General features: G+C 40.9%; 1 protein-coding gene across 1 annotated transcript in view; it reads left to right on the forward strand.

The window, feature by feature from the left end:
• LOC311227334 (mitochondrial adenyl nucleotide antiporter SLC25A24-like) overlaps positions 1-22014 on the forward strand; it is a 40884-nt gene extending 18870 nt beyond the window's left edge. Inside the window, exons 7-10 of the mRNA XM_084312938.1 lie at positions 242-349; positions 2525-2692; positions 9292-9442; positions 21101-22014. Of these exons, the coding sequence (XP_084169064.1) occupies positions 242-349; positions 2525-2692; positions 9292-9442; positions 21101-21282 (609 nt within the window). The 3' untranslated portion in view covers positions 21283-22014. The remainder of the gene's footprint in view (positions 1-241; positions 350-2524; positions 2693-9291; positions 9443-21100) is intronic.
• The last annotated feature ends 2987 nt before the right edge of the window (positions 22015-25001 follow it).

Genomic DNA, 25001 nt, shown 5'->3' on the forward strand with positions numbered 1-25001 from the left:
TACTATATCTAAACTATACTATACAAGAACCACATCGGTTCTTTCCTTAAAGTGACCTTTATATTCCTCACCTTTAAAGTGACCTTTCCATTTTGTTTAAAGTGACATTTTGTTTAAAGTGATTGTTTAAAGCGATTGTGTGTGTGTGTGTGTGTGTGCTCATGTGTACTTGTGTGTGTGTGGAGAGTTCAGTGTTCAGTGTTCTGATGGCCTGATGGTTGTTGTGTGTCTCCTGTTGCAGTATAAGAAGCTGTTGACGTCGGAGGGCGGTCAGATTCAGATGCACCAGAGGTTCATGGCAGGCTCTCTGGCCGGGGCCACAGCTCAGACGGTCTTATACCCCCTGGAGGTACGGCGTCCTGTGTAGATCATCACTGTCTAATTGATTGATTGATTAATTGAATTGATTGATTGAAAACTTTATTAACAGATTGCAGAATGGGTACAATACAGTACAGCTCAATAATACACACAATTGTTAACACTTTGGGTGCCGGGAAACGCTTAAACACGTCATTCCCGGCCATGCTCAAGTTGCCGAAGACGCTTTACAGCATCTTTAATATCAATATTTCAAAAATCTGGGATCGGATTCATATGTCCCCTCCGCTGGCCTGAGATCCACCAGGAGGACCCACTGAGCTCTCTGGCGGTTCAGGAGCGCCATCTGGTGGCCGATCGGCGCAATCGCTTAACAGGAAGTGCCGTAGAGGTTGTGCTGGACAGCCGTATTACTTCCGGGCACTCGCTAATAGGTCCCGGGACTTGATCTCGACAAACTACATAGCGATCGATTGCCAATAACTCGATAAACAACATGATTTGGACGTATATACCATTATACAAGCTGGAAATGGACCGGGTAAATCTACATCCCATAATGATAAAATGTCTACTCTACGATGATCGCCCAACGGCGCGCGGAGACTGGGGTGAGTTTTAGCGTGCAACGTTACCGTCTTCGATACTAACTGCTATTATCAACATTTGACCCACATTAGATGATTGGTATAACGCTGCCCACGGAATTATAAACGCCCCCTAGCCCATCCGGTCAACATCAGATGACGTGTAGTAACTTCTAGAAGTACGTCTAGTTGGAATTTTTTATATCGCGCTGATTGCCATAAAACTGTATTGCATCATCAATATAATGTATTTGGGGCTATAGATCACGTTCTGGAGAAAGCTGCAGAAAGAGATGAAAACATACTTATACATTAGACCATACTTTACTATGAATATGTGAATGAAAAAGTTTAACGTTGCTACACAATGAACAATACATATAGGACTTTGAATGGGCCCTAATAATGGCAATGTAGCAATAGAATTTAAAAAGTTATAGCCCTGCAAAGAAGGGGACTTTCTCTATAGACAAATAGAGCCGGCAACCTACGGTTGATAATGAATTTAACCCATGGCAGCCAAAGTGTTAAGGGGATGCAGACCAGAGAAAGACATTTCCGTCTTGTTTACATCAGGGTCCCCCATTTTCAACTCATCGTAACATTTATGACATACATGACATACAGATAAACAGTACTGTAATCACACACTGTATTCCCGGGGGCCTAGTGACTGAGTGGAAGAAGTCGGGGTGGGTATTTTATCACCATATCTTATGTCACAATACAGGAGTATTGTGATTTTAAACATATTGCTATTGTGATGACTATTATTGCGATGACCATATTGCGATGACATTAGGGCTGATATTCGATTTTTTTTTTGGAATTCGAAGCATCGGGCCGAGATTCAATTTTAATTCGAAGCTTCGAAATAAACGAATCGGAAAAACAATTATATAAAAAAAAATAAAAAATCTTTAAATTACATTTTTTTTTATGTTATGGGAATTGTACAGCACTTTGTTCAACTTTGTCAGTGCTGTAAAGTTTAAACCTTTTTAAATCTTAGACTAACTAAACACTTTGCTTCCATGAAATATTGTAAACCGTCATGTGAGGCTTTATAAAAGCAGCACAATGAACACAAATCTGTCAGTGCCGAGTCCGACCTCATCTTAAATAACAAACAGCATTGCTTGTTGTAGTTAACAAAGAGAGGCAGAGTTGATTTTGCAAAAAAAAAAGAAGAAAAAAAATCATATACCGGTATATATTTTTTTACATAATCGAATTTTATTTTCATATTCGAATCCCATGCCCATCGAACGAAGCTTCGACGTATTTAAGACAGCCCTAGATGACATATATTGCAATGACATATATTGCGATGACATATATTGCGATCTATTACCTTTTTTGTGTCCCCAAATTATATCCCCAAAGGAAGACTTTGCCAACAACATCTGTTATATCTAATATACGCTTTCAGTTCATCTCACTTCTCTTCAATCATTTCTATTGAAGCAAAAATGGGATTGTTGTTGCCAAGCGGGAATGAAGACGAGCCCTCCTTCTGTTGTTGTTGTTCTCTGTGTGTTTCCACTCTGTTCAGGTGATGAAGACGAGCCCTCCTTCTGTTGTTGTTGTTCTCTGTGTGTTTCCACTCTGTTCAGGTGATGAAGACCAGGCTGACCTTGAGGAGGACCGGTCAGTATGGTGGAATGTTCGACTGTGCCAAGCAGATTCTGAAGAAGGAGGGCCTGAGGGCGTTTTACAAGGGCTACGTTCCAAATCTGATAGGCATCATCCCCTACGCTGGCATAGACCTAGCTGTCTATGAGGTATGTACGCTTAGTGATATATACATGTATGTGGCCGCTGCCATGTCAAGTGTGTTCCACAGTACAGTGCACTTAAGTTTTCCTTAACCCTTTCACTACCGAACAGTCTGTAGTGTGGTAGTGAAAGGGTTAACCGTCTGTAGTGTGGCAGTGAAAGGGTTAACCGTCTGTAGTGTGGCAGTGAAAGGGTTAACCGTCTGTAGTGTGGCAGTGAAAGGGTTAACCGTCTGTAGTGTGGCAGTGAAAGGGTTAACCGTATGTAGTGTGGTAGTGAAAAGGTTAACCTTCTGTAGTGTGGTAGTGAAAGGGTTAACCGTCTGTAGTGTGGTAGTGAAAGGGTTAACCGTCTGTAGTGTGGCAGTGAAAGGGTTAACCGTCTGTAGTGTGGCAGTGAAAGGGTTAACCGTATGTAGTGTGGTAGTGAAAGGGTTAACCTTCTGTAGTGAAAGGGTTAACTGTCTGTAGTGTGATAGTGAACGGGTTAACCTTCTGTAGTGTGATAGTGAAAGGGTTAACCGTCTGTAGTGTGGTAGTGAAAGAGTTAACCTTCTGTAGTGTGGTAGTGAAAGGGTTAACCTTCTGTAGTGAAAGGGTTAACTGTCTGTAGTGTGATAGTGAACGGGTTAACCTTCTGTAGTGTGGTAGTGAAAGAGTTAACCTTCTGTAGTGTGGTAGTGAAAGGGTTAACCGTCTGTAGTGTGGTAGTGAAAGAGTTAACCTTCTGTAGTGTGGTAGTGAAAGGGTTAACCTTCTGTAGTGAAAGGGTTAACTGTCTGTAGTGTGATAGTGAAAGGGTTAACCTTCTGTAGTGTGGTAGTGAAAGGGTTAACCGTCTGTAGTGTGGTAGTGAAAGGGTTAACCGTATGTAGTGTGGTAGTGAAAAGGTTCACTGTCTGTAGTGTGGTAGTGAAAGGGTTAACCTTCTGTAGTGAAAGGGTTAACTGTCTGTAGTGTGTTAGTGAAAGGGTTAACCTTCTGTAGTGTGGTGTTTGACGAACAATGTTTCTGACCCTTAGCTGCCAGAGTTGCACCCTCTTCCTGCTGACTTGTTGTTATCCAGAACTTGTAAATCGCTTTGGATAAAAGTGTCGGCTAAATTACCGAATGTAAATGTAATTACAATTACATAGTAATTGATGATATGATACTAGTCAAAGTAAATAGTAGTGTAGTAATGTCACAGCAGCAGTCAGTCTGTGTAGTGTTCACAGTTTTTGAGTTTCATTTATTTATTTCAAACCATGCAACCTATACAATACAAGACAACGACAAAACAGTACAATAACCACCGCAAAACATTACAATAGACAACAGTAACAACAGACCCCACTTAATGGTTTGAAAAGGGGGATGGAAGAAGCTAAGCTTGTGAATTTCCATTCCCCACACCCTGACCATCAATTACATACAACATGTAACATAGCTCTGTTTCCCACATTCCCCCGACATCTCAACAAGACATACATGAGCTAGTTAATACATATTCTATATAACATATTCCTTCTAATGCCAAACGTCATGTTCTCCCTCCTCCTTATACCTTTCCAATATTCCTTTTTTTTTTTCTTTTTTTTTCTTTAAACTGGTTTATGTTTTTACTCAGTTTAACCTCCTCGTCCAATCCATTCCATAATCTCACTCCACAAACAGACATAGATTTGAGAGTGGTTCTTACACCCGGTTGCTGAAGTTTCTGTTTCCCTCTGAGATTATAATTCCTGGTGCCTATCCTCTCAGTGAACCAATAATGGATGGGGGTTGGAAGAGAGTTGTGTGAAGCTTTGAACATGATTTCGGCAGTTCTGAGTATGATCAAGTCCCATTATGATTTAAAAGCTGATGCTTGTAAAAACAATGGGGTAGAGTGTTGGTTGTACTTAGCATTGTACACAATCCTAATGGCCTTTTTTTTGCAGTATATAAAGAGGTGATATAGTGGAACGATAAGAATTACCCCAGACTTCCAGACAATAGTTTAAATATGGTAGTAAAAAACTGACAGTTCAATCAGTCAGTGAGGGGGGGGGGGGGGGGGGGGGTGAGGTGTCTGTGTAGCCTTACTTGCTATATACAATAAATATATATATATATATACATACAATATATATATACGGTGTATACAGCATTATTGTGCAAAGTTATATAGGTAGACTATAGTTTGAGGAAGGTAGTTATGAGGACTGAGGGAGTCTGACTTGCTGCACACAGCCTGTAACTAGGTGCTTTTTGACTTGCAAATGTTTGTAAATAGGCCATGAAAAATGGAAATATTGAACTGGTAAATTACCATAATATGGGCTCTTTAAAAACAAGTTCAGTACTGAGAATTATGTGAAATATAATGAAAAGACCTTTGTGTGCCCAGATTAGGTCTGGAATATTGCCTTTACATTTGGAAACTGGATGTATACGGCCCTCTGCATCACGTTCAGCGAAAGGGTTTGTTTGATCAGATAAATAGTGAATATCTTGATTGTAGAATCCGCTTCAAGGCCCTCGACCTAGCATACCGTGCGGCAAAGGGAACTGCTCCCGCCTACCTCCGGTCAATGGTCTCTAACTACACACCCTCAAGACCCCTACGCTCTGCATCTTCTGGCCGCCTCAGACCTACTCCTATCCAAGCTCCGGGAGGGTCATCAAAGAGAAGTCGCCTATTCTCAGTCCTTGCCCCACAATGGTGGAATGAACTACCCACCCCAGTTAGGACAGCCGAAACACGTCCAATCTTTCGCCGTCGACTAAAGACGCACTTCTTCAACCATTATCTGAATAAAAAAAAAAAAAAAAATAATAATAATCTAACCCTAACTAACCATACTGTCATGCACTTGTCCTAATAAACTAACCTACACTGTAGCACTCAACACTTTGATGAACATTGTTACTCAGCTGATAGAGTTGTGCCCTTCCTGATGGCTTGTCGTACAGAACTTGTAAGTCGCTTTGGATAAAAGCGTCAGCTAAATGACTAAATGTAAATGTAAATGTAGAAGAAGAATAATAGAAGACTCGGAAATACTGAAAAATGTATACTAGAAGGAAACGTTTGCCTTTGTGGATTATTTAGATAATGGACACTAAGAAAACACATGTTTTATAAATGGAGGTTCTGTATTATATTGGTTACCTTTATTATTATTATTATTATTATTATTATTATTATTATTATTATTATTATTATTATTATTATTATTATTATTATTATTATTATTATTATGCTGTGTGTCCGTGAAGACCACGTCTTAAATGTTGTAATAAGTGTGTCATGATGTAATCACATGTGGGATTGGCCATTAGACGGTACGACATGAAAATAAAACAACACTGATTCATAGTATAATGTGATACAGTTACACTGTAGGGCTGCTCATTACAAATTGTCGGACTACTCGTTTAGTTTAGTTTAGTTACAAATTGTCGGACTACTCGTTTAGTTTAGTTTAGTTTACTCAGTTTATTTGATCAGGGACAGTGCATATCAATCAACAGTTATACATTTATAAATAAATACACAAATTAAAAACTGTAAATATGCCAACATTAGCAGGGTTGCTAGTTTTCAGTTGTAGTCCATGGGCTACAATGTTTAAGCCAGAAAATAAACAGAAAAATAGAAGGACATTAAAGCTAATATAAAAACAGTTTAAAACATATTCTGTACATTCACTCACTAGGCATTCATGCATCTATAAAAAAAAAAAAAAAAAACAGTGTACAGGGACAAATCAAAGCAATACATGTATACGCACCGTATAGCCAGGCACACATATGGCAGGCACACATATACATAATCATAAATCGCATAACCACATAATCACAATCAGGACAGTCAGGCTAGTGGGAAAGCATACGATGCATGCTGGGCAGCGTGTGTGTGTGTGTGTGTGTGTGTGTGTGTGTGTGTGTGTGTGTGTGTGTGTGTGTGTGTGTGTGTGTGTGTGTGTGTGTGTGTGTGTGTGTGTGTGTGTGTGTGTGTGTGTGTGTGTGTGTGTGTGTGTGTGTGTGTGTGTGTGTGTGTGTGTGTGTGTGTGTGTGTGTGTGTGTGTGTGTGTGTGTGTGTGTGTGTGTGTGTGTGTGTGTGTGTGTGTGTGTGTGTGTGTGTGTGTGTGTGTGTGTGTGTGTGTGTGTGTGTGTGTGTGTGTGTGTGTGTGTGTGTGTGTGTGTGTGTGTGTGTGTGTGTGTGTGTGTGTGTGTGTGTGTGTGTGTGTGTGTGTGTGTGTGTGTGTGTGTGTGTGTGTGTGTGTGTGTGTGTGTGTGTGTGTGTGTGTGTGTGTGTGTGTGTGTGTGTGTGTGTGTGTGTGTGTGTGTGTGTGTGTGTGTGTGTGTGTGTGTGTGTGTGTGTGTGTGTGTGTGTGTGTGTGTGTGTGTGTGTGTGTGTGTGTGTGTGTGTGTGTGTGTGTGTGTGTGTGTGTGTGTGTGTGTGTGTGTGTGTGTGTGTGTGTGTGTGTGTGTGTGTGTGTGTGTGTGTGTGTGTGTGTGTGTGTGTGTGTGTGTGTGTGTGTGTGTGTGTGTGTGTGTGTGTGTGTGTGTGTGTGTGTGTGTGTGTGTGTGTGTGTGTGTGTGTGTGTGTGTGTGTGTGTGTGTGTGTGTGTGTGTGTGTGTGTGTGTGTGTGTGTGTGTGTGTGTGTGTGTGTGTGTGTGTGTGTGTGTGTGTGTGTGTGTGTGTGTGTGTGTGTGTGTGTGTGTGTGTGTGTGTGTGTGTGTGTGTGTGTGTGTGTGTGTGTGTGTGTGTGTGTGTGTGTGTGTGTGTGTGTGTGTGTGTGTGTGTGTGTGTGTGTGTGTGTGTGTGTGTGTGTGTGTGTGTGTGTGTGTGTGTGTGTGTGTGTGTGTGTGTGTGTGTGTGTGTGTGTGTGTGTGTGTGTGTGTGTGTGTGTGTGTGTGTGTGTGTGTGTGTGTGTGTGTGTGTGTGTGTGTGTGTGTGTGTGTGTGTGTGTGTGTGTGTGTGTGTGTGTGTGTAGGACCTGAGTGTATTAGTACTGCGGATGGGTCTTGAATCGTGCTACAATTCCAGAGTAAAATAAGGTAGTACCCTGACATAGGGGTGGGCGATATGACGATATTAGATAAATATCGGGTACAGTTCATTAACGATTAACTTTTTAAACGTATCGTGGACATTGTGATGTTTTGCACAAACCCTCACGTCAGTTTCTAAGCCTCCGTGGCTGAGATGAGACTTACTTTAGCGTAGTGCTTTCCCCTCTCCCTCTCACAGAAAATAAATCACACACACTCGCCCAACTTACTAGTGTGTCAGTAGACTATACTCTTCGATTTTTAGAAACTTTTAATTTAATTATTTTTGAAAGCATCTTCATGGTTTAATGCAGGGACATATGTCACAGGGACTATTATAATCATCATATTGGTCATGACTGTCAAGTCAAGTCAAGAGTTTTATTTGTCACGGCATACAAGCAAACAGTGAAATGCGGGGGTCATGCCCGCAGCGATTGTGCAATAATACAAGTAATAAGAATAGGAATGAGAATAAGACATTTGTGCAATAATACAAGTAAGTAAGTAAGTAAGTAAGTAAGTATTTATAAAGCACCTTTCATACATGTCATGCAGCTCAAAGTGCTGTACACAATTATAGGCATATATAACGATAAAAGCAATAAAGTCATAGTGATCAGTTAAGATCAATGTTAAAAAAAAAAAAATAATAATAATAATAATAATAATAATAATAATAGTAAAGTAAAAATGAAAATAACGTAAAAACAGTCATTTGCTTACCAGTTTGGGAGAACAGGTCCGCACAAACATTTCCGCTCAGTGGCAACCGGAAGTGCACTAAACCAATGCACTTGTATGGTAGGTAGCAATGTTTAGGTCTTATAATGCTAGTGTAGTTACGTTTTTATCAGTGGTCATAGTTGGGTCCATAGTGCTTTACCAAGTCCCACGGATCCATCAGTGGCCGTGTATTGTGTGCGTATGTACCCGTTCGCTCATGTGGTCAGTGGCCAGAGTTGGGTCCACAGGACTTATCCAAGTCCCATGGACCCATCAGTGGCCGCGTCTTGTGGTAGAAAGAAAGAAAAAGAAAAACGTATAAAGAAAACAGTCTAAAGTTTGAAAGTTTGGGAGGTCCGCAAAAAAAAGTAATAAGAATAGGAATGAGAATAAGACATTTGTGCAATAATACAAGTAATAAGAATAGGAATGAGAATAAGACATTTGTGCAATAATACAAGTAATAAGAATAGGAATGAGAATAAGACATTTGTGCAATAATACAAGTAATAAGAATAAGACATAACAGGTATAATGTACATAAGCATGGTAAAAGACATGCTAAGGTCCTGCGATAGTGCAATACAATGTTAGCTACGGATGAGGCACTGGGTCTTATGTACACTACTATACAATGCTATGCTATACAATCTACAGTTATACTATGTGTCCTATCAATCAAAGGGTTAAATCAAGCATGTTTAAATGCTTTAGAGGAAATGTCAAAATATCGCGATATGTATCGTGATAGAGCCAAAAGATATTGTGATATCATTTAGAGGCCATATCACCCAGCCCTACCCTGACGTACGTAGCTCTATCTCTCATCCTGTCCTTCTCCTACGCCCCCCCAGAGTCTGAAGAACGCCTGGTTGTCTCACTACGCCAAAGACACGGCCAACCCGGGAATCCTGGTGCTGCTCGGCTGTGGAACCATCTCCAGCACCTGTGGCCAGCTGTCCAGCTATCCCCTGGCTCTGATACGCACGCGCATGCAGGCGCAAGGTAAGCACAGCTCGTAATGGTCACAAATGTGCCTGCCTATTGTATTTCTGTGTTGTTATTTAGTTGCAGTGCCATGCAGCGTTTCCGTTAGCCGGTAATTACCGGTTTTTGACCGGCAAAATATGTTGAAGTCCGAATATTTAAATATCTCCGGTCATAATGTCCGGTAAAAATAATTTCTCTAAGCACAATTTTATTATTTGAATTGTATTAAAATAGGCTCAAATTAAATAGCCTATGCGATGAACAAAACAATCATTACATGTTGCTTCACGCTGATAAAGCGCGGATGGCGCCGCTCGCAGTGTTCGAATTATGAGGGGGCCAATGGGGGCTCAGCCCCCATAGCTATAGTCTGAGCCCCCATAGTCAAGAGCCCCTGTGGGGGTCTCTCAAAAAATTTATATAATATTTTTTTTTTTTTTTTTTTACGAATTAGTATTATTTATGTTACCTAAATAAATTGTTAATAGATCATATTTTTCTTTTCAGTTTTTAAAAGAACTGAGTAATTAATGTTGTGGAATAGGCTGCATTTCACCTCCAAGCCGCTATGCGTCGCCCATAAGTTTAACGCTACTGCAACCTAGTGAAGAAGAAGCAGCAAGCAGCTGCTGTAAACAGAAAGCTGCCGGTCTGTGTCCTGCAACTAAAAACATAAACACTAAACAGTACGCCACATGCCGCCAAAAAGAAAGAAAAAAAAAAAGGCTCAACCCGCCGCAAGGCTGTACAAAGCTGGACAGCTTTGGTTTTATAAAAAGGCCAAAGACTGACGCTGTTAGTGCAGCAGCTAGCAGCGCTACTGTCACTGAAGTTGACACTGCTAGTGCTAGTACTAGTGTTAGCTCTGCTGCTCCTGTGCGCAGTGCACCTGTTATTGTTACCGCGCCGGTTGCCACTGCCAGACCCGAGTCTCCACCACTAGACCTGGACTGCGCTGCTACTCAACCACCACAATGCTGGGGTCCGAGTCAGTGGAACTTTTGGAAAAATAAATATGACTGGTTATTTGCCAAGGAGGGATGCATTGGCTGCCTTCCATGTAAAAACGCCAAGATATTGTTAAATAAATCATTTGGAGCCCATTTGGCAGAGCAGTGGATGAATGGGACTGTGACTAGCTCTCAGAGCAAGAAGTTGAGGAAGAGAATATAGTCGTCACTACTCGCTTTGGATAAAAGAGGTCAGTGGTTTGAATCCCGGCTCTTCCAGTCTGCATGTCGGTGACATGCTGCAGTAGTTACTTTTCTTCTTGTTGTTCTAAGAAGATGCTGCTACTATTTTTCATACAGTTCTTGATTACCTGTGCACATTTGTTTATAACATTATTTATTTTGATTTATACAAGTATTTATTTTATGTTCATTTTATTATCAGATGATAATGTTACTTACTGTATCCTGATAAATGCTGCTGTTGTGCCATACAACTATTTATTTTCCATTAGATTATTTTGTTAGTTTTTGATTTATAAGTGCAGAGACAAATAAATGTTAATTCAAGTTCATAAATTTGGTCTAATTTTTCAAATTAAATTGTTGTATTTTTTCAGATGCAAAATGCAAATAAGTAAATATGGCATTATATATCAGAGGTGAGTAAGAAAATGAACAAATATTGATGGTTAAGAATGAGCCTGAATAATGACATCACACAATAGTCTAATGCATAGGTGTCAAACTCATGGCCCGCGGGCCAAATGCGGCCCGCCACGTCATTTGATGTGGCCCCCCAAGAGCGCCGGTAAAAAAATTGCGGCGTTAAAATAATTGTGGGTTAATGCGTTAATAAAGCTTTGACAGCCTTAGTTATTACACATTCTTACACATACATGTGTGTTGAACATCTGAGGTATTGATGAAGTAACAAAGGAAAAAAGCCAAAAGCACTTACTCCTCAGACATTCTTTGACAATTTTACAGCCCAAAATACAAAAAAGATCCAGGCGGAATAGGTAACAAACTTGAAGAAATATTGTCTGAACTGTCAGATGCAAGCTGGCTGTGTGACATAACCGAGCATCTCGCTCAATTGAATAAGAAGCTGTAGGGACGCAAACAAGTCCCACCCAAAACTTGACCAATATAGTTGTGAACTGAGACAACCCTTATTTTGTTATTTTTGAGTACAGTTACAGTTGTGTGTTCATGCAGACACATAATAGCAATTTCATTACGAATTGAAAATGGGGGACCTTGATGAAGTAAACAAGTCGAAAGTCCTTCTCTGGTCTGCATTCCCTTAACAATTGTGTGTATTGAGCTGTACTGTACTGTACCCATTCTGCAATCTGTTAATTAAAGTTAACGACTATGCTTGCACCTCATGGTACCAAAGCACCTCAAAGGCACTAAAAACCAAATTACAAACATCTCAAAACAAACTAGTCAGACTACTGCTTGACCTGACTCCTAGAACCCACCTCACCCCTGCACACTTTGCCAACCTAGGATGGCTTAGAGTAGACAACAGAGTACAGCAACTTGCAATGGGCCTGGTCTACAAGATACACTACACGACCAAGGTACCCATGTACATGTCAAAATACTTCCCAAAGGTCAGTGAATACCACGATCACAACACCAGAGGGAGCTCCACAAATCATGTAAAACCCAGATTCGGCTCAAACAAGGGACTAAACACGTTTCGCAATTATGCCACAACAATGTGGAACGCCCTACCCAAAGCTGTAAAGGAATGTAAATCACTACCCACCTTCAAAAACACTCTCAAAGAACACCTACGGGAGACTGCAATTCAAAACTGGCCCCTACAAATGTCCTAACCCAGTTGTACAATAAAGACCAAGCATGGCTTTGTTAGTATTCCAATGTACAGCCCCACCCAACCCCACCCCACCTACCCAACCTCCTACAATGTACAGTTTCCATGTCAAATGTATGTCAGTATTCCAATGTACAGTGTCCCCCCCCCCCTACCCAACCCCCCCCCCCCCCCCCCCCCCCCCCCCTCCAATGTACAGCCCCACCCCACCTACCCAACCTCCCCCAATGCACAGTTTCTATGTCAAATGTATATACTCTTCTTCTGGATTTTTTTAGTATCACAAACAGTACTGTATTTGAAAATCTGGTATGTCATAAATGTATAGATGTAGCAGTACTGTCTATCTGTATGTCATGTGTGTCATATGATGAATTGAAAATGGGGGACCCTGATGTAAACAAGACGAAAGTCTTTCTCAGGTCTGCATCCTCTTAACAATTGTATGTATTGAGCTGTACTGTACTGTACCCATTCTGCAATCTGTTAATAAACTTTTCAATCAATCAATCAAATTAAACTATCTTCCATTAGTGGCCTCTGCAAGGTTGTGTGCAGCCATTTGTTTTTGTAACATCTGCTACATCTGTCCCACGTGTTCTTTGCAGCTCAGTTGTTAGTTCTGCCCTTCTTGACTGTGACAAAAAGGTTTTGAACAAACTTAATGTCATAGCTTGTATTTGATGATATTCTTCTTTGTTATTTACTTGAATGGTTTGATCATTGATTGATGGAGTAATATGGGGTTCTGATAAACTAAAATTATTTGTTAAAATAACATAAGCTAACATATATTTCTACATCTATGCAAATGCATATGCAATATGTATAACTTGAATAAGTAATAAATACAGAAACAACATGTTTAACAATATGTAAATGAGTAGCTACATTTATTTTACATTACATTAACATTAATACGGTCTTTGGCCCTTTGAGGGCAACCATAATGCTGATGTGGCCCTCTGTGAAAATGAGTTTGACACCCCTGTTAAGAGAGGAACTGAGGAGGGTAGAAAGAAAGAGAAGTCACCGCTGCTCTGTGAAAATGAGTTTGACACCCCTGTAGAGAGGAACTGAGGAGGGCAGAAAGAAAGAGAAGTCACCGCTGTAGACAACAACTGACTCAATTTTGGATCTAGAATTCTTATTTCTTGTGATAATATAAATTAGATTGGGAGAGTAGCTTAATATAAGCCTAATCTACTGGGGGAAACCTTGTTTTAACCTTTGAATAGACTGCTACCTAATAAGGTATTACACTCTTATCTTATGAGCTTGTATAGCACATCTGCAGACATATTGATCTAGTGTGTAGACTATTCTCTTATAGCCAACTTCTGTCATCACGACTTTATTGTTTTACAGGATAATATACTGTACCAATACTGTAGATCTGTCTCTGGGTACTTCTTCTCTTCTCTCATTTCTGGACTCCTTTTGTATCACAAACAGTACTGTATTTGCAAATCTGGTATGTCATAAATGTATCTGTACTGTCTATCTGTATGTCGTGTATGTCATATATGTTATGATGAATTGAAAATGGGGGACCCTGAAGTAAACAAGTCGAAAGTCTTTCTCTGGTCTGCATTCCCTTAACAATTGTGTGTATTGAGCTGTACTGTACTGTACCCATTCTGCAATCTGTTCATTAAAGTTAATTAAACTATCTTCCATTAGTGGCCTCTGCAAGGTTGTGTGCAGCCATTTGTTTTTGTAACATCTGCTACATCTGTCCCACGTGTTCTTTGCAGCTCAGTTGTTAGTTCTGCCCTTCTTGACTGTGACAAAAAGGTTTTGAACAAACTTAATGTCATAGCTTGTATTTGATGATATTCTTCTTTGTTATTTACTTGAATGGTTTGATCATTGATTGATGGAGTAATATGGGGTTCTGATAAACTAAAATTATTTGTTAAAATAACATAAGCTAACATATATTTTTACATCTATGCAAATGCATATGCAATATGTATAACTTGAATAAGTAATAAATACAGAAACAACATGTTTAACAATATGTAAATGAGTAGCTACATTTATTTTACATTACATTAACCCTTAGAAGTCTAACCTAAATAGCTCCTCCTCCTGAGAATTTCCCCCTTTTTTTTGTTACATAATATAAAATTACAGATTCATACCTTCAAAATAAGCCATCAATTGTCAAATTTGAGACGATAGTTTTCAATCAATGTCCTATCAAACATTCTGGTAAAATCCTAACACCTTTTCAGTATAGGACTTTGAACTAGATCCAAGTTCATTCAGCTATCTGATGAGAGAACTACACTCCCAGAATTCAATGTGATCATTGTCACTAGAACCATTTCACACCTGGAGCAAAGGCCCAGTCATTCCTTTGTTATTCCAGTGAATGGACCCAGCAGGAGGCCTAGCCTAGCGACAAGCGGCCACTACATAGTTGGGTATTGAAAAAATGCTCATATCCAAAAGTAGTAGATAGATATAGGTCATACATGTAGGTATGCACTTGTCCTAATATACTAACCTACACTGTAGCACTCAACACTTTGATGAACATTGTTACTCAGCTGATAGAGGTGTGCCCTTCCTCAATAAAGCCAGAGAGAGAGAGAGAGAGAGAGAGAGAGAGAGATAGAGAGAGAGAGAGATGGTATTTACATTACTGTACCATATCACATACCATATCACCTTTTGCAGCATACCATGATTACTTATATTGAGATGTTTCAGTACAGTGGATGGTACAGTATATACAGTAAAGTACAGTATATATAGTACTGTAAGAAAAAGAAGCAAACCAATAACAATTTGTGGTTGTATTTCTCTAGAATGAGAGAGAGAGAGAGAGAGAGAGAGAGAGAGAGAGAGAGAGAGAGAGAGAGAGAAAGAAAGAAAGAAAGAAAGAAAGAAAGAAAGAAAGAAAGAAAGAAAGAAAGAAAGAAAGAAAGAAAGAAAGAAAGAAAGAAAGAAAGAAAGAAAGAAAGAAAGAAAGAAAGAATTATTATTGCAGCGATTTTCACTGTTGACTTTTATTTTACTGGCCATCTTTGAACATGCCATATTTTTCTACTAACTGCCTGCTGGCAAAACTATGCTACTCGCTACAGTACCTGCAGATTAGACTACCTGTATATGCGCTGTCAACTCTCGCTCTGACTCCAACCCGTTGAAAGAGACAACACGCATTTCGTGAAGACCCGCCCTACTCTGCCTCTGATTCGCAGACTGTGGGTGGGGGGGCGGGATTCTGACGGGACTCTGAATATGATTGGACCAAAGCAGTAGACAGACACAGGCAGTTGGAGCAGTGCAGGCGGACAGACAGGAGCTTGCAGAGGAGATAGCGGAGAATTTCGAGGATACCTGCTATACGCACTGATGACAGGATATATTTCCTTCCACTTGGTATCACTCTCGAATCACGTTTCAACCACTAACGTTGCTGCCATGAGCCTTCGCTATGGTAGCCTACAAGTGATAAAATAAATAAAACGCCCAACTCGCTGTACAAGAAATTCCTTCTGTGTGTGTGTGTGTGTGCTCTACTGGGCGCACCTTTCTACTCTAGAAAACTGCGAGATAACTCATCATAACTCGTACACACAAGCACTCTGTCTCTACTCATACAGTAGTTGATGTTTTAGCGCGACGTGGGTATATACACGGGCGAGGATGAAAAGCATGTTAGACTACTTTTTATTCATAAGTTAACGTTCCGTCGGGTCCGCGTGTATTCTCGAGAATGATAATAATAATAATGCAGGACCTCTTCAGATTATATTATCAAAGACAGACAGTGAGAAACACAACCCCCCCCCCCCTCTCGCGCTGAAGAATATGCATATTAGATCACTCAGTGATTAACACCTATGCGCTGTGTGTGTGTGCGCGCGTGCATGTACGTGACGCGTTGTAGTTTCGGGGGAATACAGGGATATTTAGAACTATACAATTGAGCAAGAATTAAACATATTTACAAGTCGTATTATGTTTAGCAAGTAAGGATACATATAGATTACACTATTATGCACTCGAAATTGTCTTTGTGCTATTTTTACAGATTTTTGAAAAACGGGACTTCCTGAGCATTTGTGAGAGATTCTAATTATTTTGTTCTCCGCCCACGGGAGCAATAGGCCCCGTTGACTTCTAAGGGTTAACATTAATACAGTCTTTGGCCCTTTGAGGGCAACCATAATGCTGATGTGGCCCTCTGTGAAAATGAGTTTGACACCCCTGGTCTAATGATTAGAATGTTGTGTGATGTCATTATTACTTAGTATTAGACTAATCCTAATGAGATATTCCTCTAAATATGACTTCGAAAACAGCCACAATTCCAGGAAAAAAAATAGTAAAAAAAAATATTCAGGGGGCCCCCATAGCTCTCAGGTGATAACTCAAACCCTGGCCGCTCGGATGTGAATCTTTTTTTCTTTCTTTTTTTGAGCCTGTCTGTCTGCCCACCACAGAGACCGCTGATGCCGTGGTGAAAGAAAACAGAAACAGAAATGTCGAGCGTTCAGGCCCGAGTGGAAAGTTTAATTCTCCTGGCTGAGGTGCGACATTATATCCACATTTTCCAGTTCACTGATCCAGCCAGGGTTACCAGTGACACAGTTCATTCTGGAACCTCAGATCCCCGCTGATCATGAGGTTCTAGTCTACAGTATCGCGTTGGATCCATACACGTATCGATTTTTTCGAATGGTGATCAGGAATTGGAATATACCAGTTGGATACCATCTGATGTCAGGTAAGGACTCTATGTTATCAGTGTTAGGATAATCAGAGTAAGTTTGATGAAGTTATAAGCTGTTTTGTGAAATGTCTTCTTGTTTCGGTTTCACTAAAAGTCCGAGAGGAAATCAACAGGGCGATTATCCGCGCGCGGCCGTAATGTGCTTGCGTGCACGTATAATATTGATCATCTAGCGTTTATTTGAAAACTATTCATAAAAAGGCCGACGAATATCAACGTTGTGGAATATTCCACTAAAAGACTATTTTCATAGAATGCTCCAGAAAGAGCTGTTTTTTATCTGAAAACGGGGGCTTTTCTAACTGCTCTGAAACGGCAACGACGCGATAAACAGCCTTGACAGCACCGACTGGAAAATAGTCTTTGATAATGCGATGGGCAGATTAGACACATAGCCATAATTTAAAACATAGATTAGGCGATATTAACGTTAACATTGGCGCCGATGGTGGCATTCAGCCGGTAAAAAGGAAAACCAGGCTGACCGGCATTTCTCGAATATGTCCGGGGATAGAAATCTTGCAGGACATCCAGACCGGCACGAATATGTTCTAACGGAAACGCTGGTGCCATGGTTTGGTCACTAAGTGGCGCTCCGTTGTTTGTACCCGATGTCGCTACAGGTTTCATTTGATTTAAAGGGGAACTATCTTATAAATGGCCTTTTTGAGTGTTTAGCATTGTTTCCTAGCTATGTGAACTTATATTAATATGATCTATGTCTCAAAATTCTCATATTGGCGCATTCTTCCAATTCTCCTCTCACAATATTCACCCTCACTGAACTGAGTCATTTGAAAATGTGCCCTATATATATATGTGATGTCATAAAGACACCGCTGCATGTTAATGTTCAGGCGGCACCGGCACGGCGCAGTGGTTTAGGAGCCCAGGCTCAAAACGGCTCGAGATCTTGAGGTAGAAAAATGCTGTTTTTGAGGACTTGATTAGAAATACAAAACAATGAATAAAAAAAATATATAAATTACAGAGGTGTTCCATAGACTCACAGGAATTGTGTAAAAGTGCCCAAATAGTGAAAGAAATAGTAAAATAGTTCCCCTTTAACCAATTCCCAATCCCCTTCCTGGTCGCTGCGCACTTACCCCCCACAGTCGGTCTGGGAGAGTGGAGGCTATCACGTGCTTCCTCCGACACACGTCCAGCCAATCAACCGCTTCTTTTCACCTGGCAGCGCAGACTCTCACTGAGAGGGCGTAGCGTGTGGAAGGATCACACTATCCCACTTAGATCCTATCCGCGCTGAGCAGGCGCCCACGACCGAACTGTAGGAGTCGCTGTTTACAACGGCCCGGACCCACCCCGCCAGCTTCTCCCACCCTCTAATACAGCCAATTGTATTAGTGTGAACGGCCAGCCAAGCTGGTGACAACGCCGGAGCTGTGAGCTGGATTCGAACAGGCGAATCCAGCGTCTCCGGGGTTGGTGACGAACGCAATCTCCGCTACGCCACCTGACCGCCCGGCTAGTAGTTGTTTTAATATAGTTGTGTATATTGAATAATGCCGTATGACCAGGCATCGTATGGCCAGTCCTTATTGTATCACTTGTAAATAAATGGGTTTGTGCCAAATCCCCCAAAAACGACTGTCTGTTAAGCTATTGTGCTAGTAGCTGTCCTGGTGGCGTCTATTCGAATACCAACCGGTTCATGCTTCTGCGTTCGCGTTTTGCGAATCTGATTGGCCACTGCCGTTTCTGGTGCGATCTGATTGGCCACGGGACGTTTCTGGTCATGTGACATGTGCGCCCGATCGCGTGACGCGCCCATTTCCGCCTCGACCAGCAGCAAACTACCTAACGCCTAGTTTAGCACCGGTTAAGCTTATAGGCGACTCTGTCGAAGTTGGTCAAGGTTAGAGTTTGGAATCAGGGCTGGCGTTCTATCGCCCTGCTCTAAAGACAAACTCTAACCTTAACCAACTTCGAAAGAGTCGCCTATAAGCTTAACCGGTGAAAGAACTTGCCGTCACACGATTGGTGCGACCAGAAACAGCAGTGGCCAATCGGAGCGCAAAAAACGCGAACGTGGAAGCATGAACCGGTTGGTATTCGAATACAGGCATCCTGGTGCTGTCATTTTCATGCTGACAAGTTGACGTCGCACAGCCAGACACGTTACAACTAAGCTCCCATTCATGACCATGCTGTCAGCTGTGGAGGACACGTCAGTAATATAGATATCGATTTTTTTCTTTTGTCCACTTTCGTGGAAATGTGTCTTTGGCTTCACCATGGTTACAATCAACAAGACAACAACACAGTACAAACACCACACAGGCACAAAAGATATTGGCCCAAAACAGCCCAATACGTAGACAAAAGAAAAACAACAATACAAACATAGACAAGTGCTTCAGGTACCCAAACAGTACCATGGTTATTAAAATTAAAATCTAAGAATGCATCAGAGCAATGGCATGTGGGATGAAATACTTCTTAAATATGCAGGACATAGGGCGGCTGGGTGGCGCAGCGGACTAAGCGCTCGTCACCAACGCGAGAGACACTGGTATCGAATCCGGCTGTCAAGCGTTGCCGCCGGCTTGGGCCGGCCGTCATACTGGCTCGATTGGCAGAGTCAGCGGGAGGGAAGCCGGTGGGGTGGTATTCTGGTCGTTGTAAACGGCGACTCCTACAGGTCGGTCAGGGCGCCTGCACAGCGAGGGAGGGAGATGGCGAGGGTAGTGTGACCTCCCACACGTTACACCTCGCCAACGAGAGTCCTCGCTGGCAGGTGAAAAGATGCTGCTGGCTGTCTCCTATGTCTCGGAGGAAGCATCTGATAGACTTCAGGGCTCCCTAGACCGACCAGTGGGGGGCACATGCGAGCAACGACCAGGAAGGCATAACGACTAAATTGGGATGGGAGGAAAATACAGAAAAACAGGAGAAAAAGTGGATAAAAAAAAAGAAATATGCAGGACATGGAATGGTGTGTGTGTGTGTGTGTGTGGGGGGGGGGGGGGGGGGGTATAGTATGAACTTAGTATGCGTTACTAAGTAGTATATAGTAAGCGTTAGTACATTTTATTATTGGTTAGGCACTAACAAAGCTCCTCAACTTGTGGCAGTACGATTAGATTAGATAATAATTTATTGTCATTATACAGCAGAAGTACTACAGTACGACGAAAACAAGTTCGACATCCAACGAGAGTGCAAATGTAACAGTGAAGTGTGCAATAGTGATATACAATGTACAGGTGATTAAACTGGGTTTGAATCCGTATGCCACAGAGTAAACGTGCAGACTCGCATAGTGCCGCCAGACGCAAAGGTTTCCACCTGGTCTTCTGTTGTCCGATGAAGAGCAGACATCTGAGGGAGACAGAATGACGTGGACACCTTGGGCTAGATCCACAGAGAATGGATTGCACGGAGCAAGTTGCACCCTTACTTAAAATTCACTATGAATTGAAAATGGGGGACCCTGATGTAAACAAGATGAAAGTCTTCCTCTGGTCTGCATCCCCTTATTAACAATTGTGTGTATTGAGCCGTACTGTATTGTACCCATTCTGCAATCTGTTAATAACATTTTCATTCAATCAATCACCGACATTTTTATTAACAGATTTCAGAATGGGTACAATACAGTACGGCTCAATACACACAATGCTGTAGCTCCTGAACTTACCATAACAGGGATATCTGCAGGGTATTAGAAAGACTTAAAAAGTATTAAATTCACAATTATAAAAAAAAAAATCAATTATAAGAAAAACAAGTTAATTCGCACAGGTATTAATATCGCACAGGGGGGCAGCCCGGCTCTTGGGAGATGAAAATAATATTGAATATATGAAATGTTTTTGTATTCAAGCCGTTGTTTTTCGCGGGGCTACCGGGAGCTTGGGGCCGCCAGTTCAGTGTTTATTGCTAGGATGGTCATGAAATTGATATTAAATTTAGCTCTAAGTGGTATTAAAAAGGTCTTTAACCCTTTCACTACCACACTCCCAAAGGGTTAACCTTCTGTAGTGTGCTAGTGAAAGGGTTAAAAAGTCTTACATTTAACTTGTTGAAACCTGCAGATCTCCTGCATAATAAATATATATATTTTCCTAACTGCATGTTTTTTTTTCATCTCCCAGCTTCCCTGGACCCATCAGACCAGCCTTCCATGAGTGCACTGGTGAAGAAGATTGTGGCTAAAGAGGGCTTTTTCGGACTCTATAGGGGCATCCTGCCCAACTTCATGAAGGTCATTCCTGCCGTCAGCATCAGCTATGTTGTCTACGAGTACATGAAGACTGGTTTAGGGATCTCCAAATGAGGCAGCAGGGGGACATGGCAACAAGTAACGAAACACAAAAAACAACAACCGTTCGGCCTCAGACTTGAACACGGAGCTGTACCACCTGTGTGACGTCCATGGATTGGGGCAGCAGTCGAGGGGCTGGGACGCGCGCATGCCTGAGAAAAGAAAAGCCTGACTTCCACTAAGCCAAGCATGAATCATTAACGCAGAGAAAGCAGTCGACAACATATCCGATGCTATTGGTGAAAATCACACAGATACCACAACACCAGTGGTGGTGAAGGAGGCAATTTCCACCCTACATTGTGGGGGGAGCGCTTTGAGTGTCTAGAAAAGCGCTATATAAATGTAATGATCATTCATTCATAGTACACACGCATACCATTACACAGCAGAATGGTAATCTTTTTAGGACCGTAAAAACAAAACCAAAAGTTGTAGCCACTGTGGTTGTAATTCAGTGGGACATGTTTGAAATGCATTTATATGCAGACCAATGTCCTATGTTGTGTTCTCTTTTGTCAAGTACATTTTGACATATATTTTACATTATTTACATTCCTCCTCTGCATTTAACCGAACCGGTTGTTGATTGAATACTTTATTTTGACACAAATCGTATGACAAAAAAAACATTTTAAAAGACAAGACAATAACAGTGTCAATAACGCAGGTCAAAAATGGATAAAACACAATAAAGCCAAGGCTTGTTTCCATTGTGGTCCATACATGGAACATAAAAAGGCACAGAAACACAAATGGACATGTACACTGACAGGACACATTCTAAAAAAATAATTATAAAAACACCTAACCTGACAACTCATACAGTTAACTAATGTTAAAAGAAAATCCGCAAACCCTTAAAAGCAACTCATGATAAAAGAAATAAAAGCCAAGTTATGATAAAAGAGATAAAAAAAACATTTTAAGACCAATTTGAGTTGCTGCTGAGCCATGTTTTTAGGGCGGATTTAAATCCGAGAGGGGAGTTCAGGAGTTTTAAAAATGTTGGCAGGGCATTCCACATTACAGTAGCCGAGTAAAAAAATGCATCTTTCCCCATGCATGTCCTGACTCTCGGCGGGACCAGGTCCGTGGGGCTTCCTCTTGTGGCGTGTTTGTGGACATCTCCTACTTTATTAAAATAATTGACTAGGTACTTGGGGACCGTTTCTTTTAGTACTTTAAAAACCAGTAGCATTTTAAGCTGGTGTACTCTTTCTTCAACCCTAAGCCATCCCAGCCTGCTAAAGTGGGCTGGCGTTAGGTGAGTCCTAAAGTGAAGGTTGTGCAGGAGTCTCACTAGTTTGTTTTGGGAGGTCTGGAGCTTTGTCTTCATTTGTTTTGATATGTTGCTGTACCATGAAGTGCAAGCATAGTCAAAGTGACATTGGATGTTACTTTGGGTTAGGGTTAGGACTCGTTAAGAAGCAGTGGGGCCCACAGTCGGGCGCCCAGGCACCAACTCCAGCTGCAATGTATGCACCTAGCATGCATGTCTTTGTGTAATGTATGTACCCAACAACATGCATGTCTTTTTACGATATATATAATATTTATATTATTTGCGATACTCAAGATCCATTGAGTAACCATCATATCCCATTCACAGTAACCCAGATAACTTGTGATTATGAAAAGCCAGGATAAGATGCCTGGTATATACTGGACAGCCAGGATAAGATACCTGGTATATACTGGACAGCCAGGATAAGATACCTGGTATATACTGGACAAGTATCATCAAGGATACTGAGGCCTGGTCCACAGGTATTTTTGAACACATGTTTTTTTCCTATTCCAAAAGAAATCCTGTCCACGTCAACTGTGTTAATATCTCCATCCACAACAACAACAGCAAAAACACTTGCATGAAATTATCTGCTGGCATTAGGGTTGGGCACCGAGAACCGGTTCTAACCGGTTCCTAACTTCGGGTTCTGGAACCGGAAGTAACATATTTGCATTTCGATTCTTAAAAAAAAAAAAAATATATATATATATTTATTTTTTTACTTTGTTAATTAATACCCTAGTTACAGTACAGCAACCAAATTAAACTGTATCAAGTCAACTGACAATGTGAATAGTATGAAAAAAATTAAAGATAAAAAAGAAAAAAAATCTCCTGCAAAATAAGCTGTGACCTGTTTTGACCTCAAAGGATCGAGAATCGTTTAGAACAGGAATCGAAATGGAGAATCGGAACCGGAATCGTTCAAATCCAAACAATGCCCAGCCCTAGCTGGCATTGACTTACATTGTTATTTTTTTTTACATCCGTATAATCGTGGGCGTGGCCATTATTCATGATGTTAGCATTTTCCATAAGCTCCGGTTTCACCCGTCCACGCAACCGCGTATCTTTAGAAACTTGAGTTTATGAAAAACCTTGGTAGGATTTTTCAAAAAGGTCAGTGCGTGTGACAAAGAGCCAAGAAAGAAGTGCATAGAAAAAGATATGGTTTCAAAAATACTGGACTAGGCCTGAGGCACATATACAGTACATCTTGTCCCGTATACACATAAATGATTTTTACAGTCAACATCATTTCACCTTCCAGGGTAATATTCACTTTATTCACGTATCCAGTGAGATAACGTGAGCAAGACATTCAGATAATGTAATCAACTTATTCCAGATATGAGCCATTAGCGATTAGGGATATACTGTACTGCAGTGGATATATAGTAGTGGGTTCTACCGCAGGGTTGAGAAAGAGGCCAGTTGCACATTTTCTTGTTTTATCGCTTCGTGATTATTTATGCGTGCCTTGTCGTCTGTCGGTTCCTGACTATTTTAAGAGATATTACACTGTTTATTGGGATGCTCGATATTGGCTTTTTTACCGATACCGATATACCGATATTGTCCAACTCTTAATTTCCGATACCGAGATCAACCGATATCACATTTTAATGCCGATATCGGTCGATAATATCGGTAGGCCGATAATATCGGGCATAATTTCTATAGAAATGTAAACATTTTTTTTTTTTTTTGAAAACCGATATTTTCCGATATCACATTTTAATGCCGATATCGGCCGATAATATCGGACATCCCTACTGTTTACATTTACTTCTTAAAGGTCAGCCGGAAGCCTCTCTGAGCTCCTGAGTGGCTCTGTGGACTTGTTTTCATAATTTTTTTTGCAGAATACTTTATGAATAATGCAAATGTTTCTTCTGACTGACATTTTAGCAGGGTATTTGTGTTTCTAGATTCACACCAAAAGCAATCCTAGTATGACTGAATAAAGATACTTTGTCTTATAATTTTTGGTCTGTTGTTTCACTGTGATGTATAGTGTTAGCCCATCACTTGTCCAAAGTTGTCCAATATCTGCTTGTGAGCATCGTATATATAACCTGGCTGGCCTCGAAGTTAGCATCGTATATATAACCTGGCTGGCCTCGAAGTTAGTGTTACAACCCCAGTATGTCAAGCGGAAGGGGTGAATAACAGATGATCATGTTGTGATAAATGACCCAAAAGGAAAAATAAAGCAATGCCGACAAGTTTAGGTGAAAGAAAAATATATATATTGTGCCTTTTATATATAACAAAAACAGACTGACAATGACAATGGTTGAGTTGACACACAACCAAGGGGGGGGGGGGAGCTTGAATGATGCCAAAGGAATTAACTGAGTAAAACAAAACTAACCCAGTAAGGAATATCTTCTCTACCTATACACAGAAGGTCAAATAAAAACTACTCATCACT

The sequence above is a fragment of the Notolepis coatsorum genome (assembly GCF_963971535.1).
Source record: "Notolepis coatsorum genome assembly, chromosome: 4".
Classification (NCBI taxonomy): domain Eukaryota; kingdom Metazoa; phylum Chordata; class Actinopteri; order Aulopiformes; family Paralepididae; genus Notolepis; species Notolepis coatsorum.